The sequence below is a fragment of the Oenanthe melanoleuca genome, chromosome 5, assembly GCF_029582105.1.
Source record: "Oenanthe melanoleuca isolate GR-GAL-2019-014 chromosome 5, OMel1.0, whole genome shotgun sequence".
In the NCBI taxonomy this organism is placed as follows: Eukaryota; Metazoa; Chordata; class Aves; order Passeriformes; family Muscicapidae; genus Oenanthe; species Oenanthe melanoleuca.
In genome coordinates, this window is record NC_079339.1 from 51,353,638 (window position 1) to 51,361,318 (window position 7,681).

The window sequence follows — 7,681 nt, forward strand, 5'->3', positions numbered from 1 at the left end:
TTGTTACCATGCAGACCTTTGGGTTTTAATGTGTTTGATAGCTGAATATTTCAATACAGTCATAGCACACACATAAATCTTCCTTGCTGTGAAGGCAGCCACTTTAGGTAGAATACATCTGTGCCTCCCTCCTTAACAGTGCATTCCCTGCCTGTGTCTCAAGGGAGGCTTTACTCTGAACTTGATTTACACCTCTTGTTTATTCTCTGCTTCTCTAAGTAGGAATTGACAGTGCTGGTGTGAGCACTGAGTGAGAAATACTTGAATAACAATACACTCACAGGATGAAGGACGGACTTAGTGTCCATGTTGTTGCTTGATACAGAAGGTTGAAGAGAGTAAAATGGAAAACTAATCAGGGAAATTGTTTCTTTACAATCCTGCAAATACCTTTTTGACAAATAACAAGTATCTTAAAACTGGTATTTGAAACGTGATACCTGAAGCAAGGTATCAGTTCTTTATCCTATTTCAGAATTCAGTACTGTAATAATTTAACTTTGATCAGTGTTTTTTATTTTTTCACTTCAAAAATATTGACCATACAGCAGAGCAGTTAAGATTCATAATCTAAAAGGGAAAAAACAAGCTTTCATTATTGCTATTATTTATTCACCAAAAAAATACCTGCATATTCTTTGTGGAGTCATGTTTGTAACATGGAGGGAACTAAAAGTGTATTTGCCAGACTAAAGTTCTTAAAAATGTTGATTTAAACAAACCCAAACAAATAAAAGACCAACCCACAAACAAAGAAGTATCTCAGGTATGAGTAATTTTTTTTTTAATTGGCACTTTAGCAAGAACCTAAAATATGCGTGTGAACTTGCACTGGTGGATTTTCTGTTTCCCTGGAATGTTTTCCATAAACCTTTATGCTCTTTTGGAGAGTTTTCTGTAACATTTTGTTTGTTTTACAGATTAACTTCCTTTGACTTCATATATAACCCTTGTTGTACCTGTTTCCTTGAATAAATGAGAGGTGTACACCATGCATGAGTCCTCGCTTTGTTGTTGCTAACACTCATGTCAGATATTTAAATTGTGTGCTTCTGGCTTTGGAAACACCCAGATGTGCTGGGCAGAACCAGCCAGGCTGTGTCTGCTGCCCTGTGTTTTGATTCATTGTCCTGCTAAGCTTTTGCTTTACCAAGGCATTTAAAATTTGTGCTTTGAATGTTAGCAGTGTTGCTTCAGTAGAAAGAAAATCTAGTTAATATCTAAAGTGATCAGTATGGATAAACCTTTCCATGTTACTGGAAAGTTTGCTTTAGCCAGTTGTCCCAAGCTGCAGGGAGCTTCAGGGTTAGGGCTCATTGTCTTGTGATCAATTCATCAAGTATGAATTCAGAGCCCTCATTTAGTTCTGAAATTGTTAAAGAGCTCGTGAAAAATCAAAACAAATGAAGAATATTCTGTGGATTGGACAGGCACTGGTGTAAAGGACATCAGACATTCCATGATAGGAATCTTAGGGCTGATCTTGAATTTCACAAAGCACGCTTGAAAATATTTTTGTTAAATTTTTGGTATATTTGAGAAATGTAGGTAAATTATTCATCCTCGTTTCAAATAGCAGGAGATCTTGCAATTAATGTAGTTATATTTTGACTGTCAGTAGCTCCTGAGTAGGTGATGAATTTTTTCCCCTTATCCATTGCTTTCCATACCATATTCCAGGGTGCTTGTGACCACTGCTTGGAGTGTTGTAAAGCCAAAAGCACAACCAAAGTTAACAGCAGCAACCATCTTATTTCCTTTCACTTTGAAATACTTAAAACATTTGAAAATGCTTTTAAAAATTTATTACAAAGATTTAACTAAATGAGGCAGAAAGTACCAAACTAACTTTTGTTGCAGCTTTTTCAAGGTAAATGCTGCCTACACAATAAACTCGTGTCTCAGTTGTTTTTTCCTAACCTGTTTGAATGTTTTGATGCTTTTGTAAGAAGCCACACAAAATTGAAACTGATAATCAATAATTAAAACTCAGTCATTGTATTAATTTGATGCGCTTCAAAAATTGAGATTTTGAGTTAAATCAATTGCCTGAAATGTTTAAGCTCCAAGGAGCTTGTAATTTTGGGGGGTTTATATGTAATTAGAAGCAAGTACAAACATATTTGAACTTCTGTAGTTTTCACCTTAAAGGCTGTCCCTCAGATCAGTTTTGGGGCATTGTTCCCACTCCCTTCACTGTGCATTGCTCGTTGTTGTACTTGTGTTTTTAGAGCTGTAGTTTTCAGCCATTCTGATGAGTTTATCCTTGCATGTTCACTGTCCTGGTTGCAGCATGAAGCGTGCCAGTTCTCTGAATGTTCTTAACATGGGTGGCAAGGCTACTGAAGATCATTTTCAAGTAAGAAGCCCTACAATACTCTTACAAAAATAAATACTGTTAGTAGGGTTTGGGATAAAAAGAGTGTGATAAATAATAAACCAACAACTTCACAGGGATTGTAAGATCCTACTTCAGTAAGGTGTTTGAAGGCTGTGCTTAAGGCATCATTCTCTGACACTTTTGTGAATTATGATTAATTTTAAGAAAGGGTTCAAGTCCAGCCAGGAAAGAGCATTAGCTTTTGTGATAATAAGCACTCTCTGGCTTTGGACTTCTATTACAATGGATATTAAGCTTATGGAATTTCACATTCTTGTAAAAGCAACTTAAAAATACAAGAACTGTTAAAGCCCAATATTTTCAATATTTTTTTACTTCAGCCCCTTTATTGCAAAAAGCCCTGTCATTGTAATTGTTGTACATTACCAGGTGCCCTTAAATACTTCAGTTGTTTCTGAGGTGGCACAGGAGCAGTCTCAAAAGTTTGTCTGGTCTTCATTGTGCTTCTGCTAATAGAAAACCTTATTTTGCTTAACTGTTCATGGTGTGCCCAAGTGCTATTCCTCATTGCCTGTTTTTTACCTAACAAATCACTGTTTAAATTGTCCAATGAGTGAGCAATGTTCTTCTAAACACTGCTGTGTGTTTTACTAACAAAGTAACTGCTACTAATTTTAGGAAGATAAAATTGCTTCTGTACTAACAAAACTGTAGGTGAGGATATTCATCACCGTGTGTCCTAAAGTAGCAGGAAAGCCCCAGCTGTGCCTCTTGTACTCCCCAGTGGTGTAATGGTGTTGGAACTGTATGATCCCTAAAGAATATGCTGCAGAGTTCCTGTAGTTGGAAGCGTGAGCAAAACTTTGCCTTAAGGTGGGGTTCAGCCAAAACAAATCCAGGGTAAAGCACAATTCTCTGCAGAAGCAGTGCCAGGGTGTCAGAGCCGTGTCCCAGGTGCCCCTGACTGAATAGATCCTCAGTGTGTGTTCAATTGGTGTGACTTCCAGAGAGGGACATTTTGTTGGTGTGTACAACACAATAGTAAAATCAGTTCTTTCTTTTTGAGAACTTCTGTAGTTCCTCCACTATAAACACCTGTGGCAATTCCCATAAACAGGCTCTTGAATTTCTGGGAAGGCTTAGGCTGGTATACTTTATAGTATTGCTAGTTAAAAACTGGGGAAAAAGATGTTTATTGGACTCCAGAAAGGATCCCCCTATCCAGCATGAACAGTTCTCAGCAGTTCCTTATGTTTGTTCCCATTTGTTAAAACTAGGACTTTGTTTGTTTGCTTGAACTATGTGGACATCTGCTTAATTTATTTGTTTTTCTCCCCTTCACACAGGAACGAAATAATTGTCTGACAGACTCGCGAGCTCTGAGTGTCAGTCATTCTGATCTGGCGCATTGAGATTTGGGACAGAAGCTAGCTAATATTCCTGTGTGAATAAAGAAGCACTGAGACCTTCAAAGCTTTGGTTCCTCATCCTTGTCCATAGGAACTCCTAGTTTGTAGATGTTGTTGGTTTTTTTCCAATGGACTGCTGTTTTTTTAAATAGGGACAATTTTAAACACAGCATTAGCGAGTGTTTTCTTCTAAGGGAAAACTATAGATATGTATTGCTCATTGCACTGCTCCCGTTCATGCTACTTACATAAATTTCTTTAATAGATCTGACTATTACAGCAGCCAAAAAAAAAAAAAAAAGCAAAATACAAACACATTCAAAGCATACCAAAATGCAATGATGTTGGAAAATGTAAGCAAAATTAAATGTGTGGCAGTAAATGCATACAGTGCTGGAATGAGAAGTGGATAAATTTATGTGCATTACTCTAGAATTCCAGTTGAGCGTTCTGTAGTGGTGGGGTTTGCCCTTGCACCATTGATTCTTGTAATGGTAGAAGCCTTGGCTAGTAAAACAGCACTTAGACATGACTTAACCACTAGACTGAGCTATTAAATCTTAACAGAAGTGATGGCTGGGGTAAGTTACATTTAAGTAGAATGCATAGCAACACCTGTGACCATAACTTTTGATATTTTTAAGTCTTAGGGCACAGTAATCAATGGATATAGGATGGTTTGTGTACATTAGAATAAATGGAAAAAAACTTTGTATCATTGAAGAATATTCAAGTTTTGGACTGCAACTGTCCCAGAGCAGCTGTTGCTGCTCTCAGGGAAACATCGAGCCTCAGGTTGACTGTCTCGCTTGTCCACTGGAATTCACAATCCCATTCTGCTTGCTGAAAGTGCCCAACGTTTCCTTATGCTGATCCCAAATCCTGCCTTTCTCCACACCAGCTGGTGACAGCAGAAGCAGGCACTGCACACCAGGATGTCACACTGCAGGGTGGCTGCTCTGCAAGGACCACTCCATGCTAAGGGCCCCTGTGAAAGCACTCGATGTGTCACTGTAAGTGACCTGTGTGACCACATATCCATGGTAAATCCCCTTAGGTTAATATAAATATGCTGTCTGTATACAGGACTGCTGCTGGAACGAAGTATGTATGTTTTAAGGATTTTATAGACATTAGGATTTCCTTTTGCTTTTCTGTAAAGCTTGTAATTTTGTTCATCTTTTGTAAAAATTCCTATTTGTGTGAAGTTGGATGAGAAAGTAAAAAAAACCAAGCAGTGTGTGTATAAATGTATTTGTGGTCAAAGTTGTCAGTTGGAAAATGAACAAAATTAACTTTGGGAAAAGCTGGAAAATTCATTCAAGGTCAGCACCAACTGAAGGAAGTAAAATATAGGAACATAAGCAAGTTTTAGTATTTGAACAGGCTGTGAAAAGTCATTAGAATTAGTCTTAGTAGGAATTTTTGACTGGGTTTGCACCTGGTTTTAAGTTGGTTACAATAACTGATGCAAAAGTTGTCTGTGTAATGCACTTAACAATGTTTACCAGGAGGTACCGTCTGAGCATCTCTGCAAAGGAAGCTGCATGTGGTGCACCTGCTTTAGAGACAGTGTAGGAATGGTGAGAGATGATGCTGCTAATAATTATGTAGAAGTTTTAGCACATAGTGCAATTCATTAATGAACTTGAGCAGGAACAGGTTGTTGCTCGGTTATCTTAACAATAGATACTCATATAATGTTGACTCTTGAGTTTTAATCTTTTTATTAAGAGCTTTTTATATTAAAAAAATATGTAATATATATCATTCTTTTTTCCCTCCTAAAGTAAAACATGTTCTCTGCCCCCACTGGCAAACTGGGCTCTCTGCACAAAGGCAGACTGAGCTGGCTTTGCTGGAAGAACCATGTCAGGCTGCCAGCTGTGCCCTTGTCCAGCCCCTGCTCCACTTGGAGTCTGGCTTCCAAAAAACCCCCAGAGAACTATTCAGACACAGAACTGTTGTGGTCATATGGTATTACTTAAACTGGAGGATGTGATTCCCAAAGTCATCTTTCAACATGGAAGCAAAATGATTTTTGCAACCTCTCAAACCACCAAACCTGTGTAAATAAGCAGTAAATTATGTAACCATGCCAAATGACAATGTACAGTCAGTTTCAAAGTGCAAGACTGTGGTATGTTTATGGTGATAGTGAGGGAACTTTCTTGGTCAAGATCTTGCTGGTGGTGGCATTACTAATACTGTGCTTTTAAATGTTTTAATCCTTTATATAGTATTTTAAAGTGTGGTGGAAGGTTAAGTTGTTGAGCTAATGCATATTAAACAACTCATATTTAAAAGGTTTATTTATTTTTCTGAGAAGAAACAAATTTCAAGACTTCTTTAATCTATAAATCCCTGAGAATAGTAGTCAAGTCCTTACTGTTAGGAGCCAGTTACCAGTTTGAGAACTTTTAAAATACAAAAATCAAATTAAAGTCGACCTTCCCTGTATTTGGCTCATGGATGAGTTACTGTCAGGACATGGTTTGTGTGCATTTATATTTCAGATGGGCTTCTCGGTTCACTTTTACACAAGATTTTATTTCTGGATTTCCTTTTTTAAGGTTCCAGTTATAGCTAAGTCTGCATAAAGAATATATTCAGAATATCCAGTTGTATAATTTTGGGATGTCTTCAGCACCAAACTAAATCAACAGCTCTGATGAAACACAAAACAGGAAAAGTTTTCTTTTCAAAACTGACAGACATCTTGTTAGGAAAACTGCAACCTTGGTAGTGCAGTTGTTTTCAATCTGGCATTTTTGTCCTTGACTAATATTTTAAGAGTGAACTTGAATAAAAATGTAGCAAGGACTCTATGTTAGGCCTCAGATTCTCCTACAAGCAGTGGTGAATCTGGGTGTACAGCAGGATGTGGGATGAATGGTACATGGAATTGTTACTGATGGAAAGGTGCCTGTTGCCCTTCTGACTCTGGTTATTGGCAGTATTTGGTTTTGAGTTTAGATCTTACCAAACAGTCTTGTAAAATGTAATTGTTTCATGATTTGCTCCTCTTCTGGAGGAGTAACTGACCTGTTGCTGTGGTGTGTCTGCACTTCACAAAGCAAAAAGAGTCAGTTATCTACAGTTGGTACTTTTTCTTATAGACACCTTCATCCCCCAAGCATTCCTGAATCATAGTAAATTTAAATGGTTTTGAGCTTGAGAAGTATTTGTACTTAAACTGTATCATTTGAATCCAGAGATTTTGCAAATGGTGTGGTTCTGTTGTAAATATCTAGTAAAAGGTGTGTGCAGTGGTGCATTGACAGTGTGTTTACAGGAGTTGATGAGTTTAAGTTACTTTGGTTTTTTTTTATGCAGGTCACATGTTGTGTCTGAAGGCTGCTAAGAGTGGCATTTTTGGTCACATTAGTGTGTACTGAGAGAATAAATGTTAACAGATATGATGCTGAGTTTAGTTTCATTGTCATCAGTTTACAGAAGTACACGGGTTGGGGTGTGTGTAAATATTTAGAATTGAGGAATATCTCAAACATGTAAATTGGATTATTTTTTCCCCTAAAACCATTCACAATTGTGCCAGTACACTGAATAGTTAAGGTCAATTGTTTAAAAACCTGAAACAACAAAGCAAGAAGCCAAACAGAGTGTGGGGGGTCTGGTAGAGTTCCAAAGCTGGAGGGTGCTTGTGCTCACAGTGAGTTGCAACACTTGGTTACATCTGCTTGTAAATGAGAAATATTTAAGGAACCACAGTTTTTCAAGGGTCATTTAACATTTCTTTTCAAAGAGTAGAAGAATATTTAAGTAGTCTTGCAGGATAAAGACTTAATACATTCTAGACTGTAAATCTTCTTTGTAAAAACTACTTCAATTTTTTTGCTTGTATAGAATAAAAATCTCAGTTGTGAAACCCAAAGATGAATAAAGCTCTATAAAGGGAAGGTTCTTAAAT

At 37.3% G+C, this 7,681-nt stretch overlaps 1 protein-coding gene across 16 annotated transcripts in view; it reads left to right on the forward strand.

Moving 5' to 3' along the window:
- KLC1 (kinesin light chain 1) overlaps window positions 1–7,670 on the forward strand; it is a 46,780-nt gene extending 39,110 nt beyond the window's left edge. For 11 of the 16 annotated variants that reach the window (XM_056493039.1, XM_056493047.1, XM_056493045.1 and 8 more), the window contains 2 exons: window positions 2,293–2,359; window positions 3,688–7,178. In XM_056493039.1, coding sequence (XP_056349014.1) covers window positions 2,293–2,359; window positions 3,688–3,753 — 133 coding nt within the window. In that variant the 3' untranslated portion in view covers window positions 3,754–7,178. Of the gene's footprint in view, window positions 1–2,292; window positions 2,360–3,687 lie in introns of all 16 variants that reach the window. The other 5 variants (XM_056493050.1, XM_056493053.1, XM_056493052.1 and 2 more) reach the window with 2 other exon arrangements.
- Window positions 7,671–7,681: the final 11 nt, after the last annotated feature.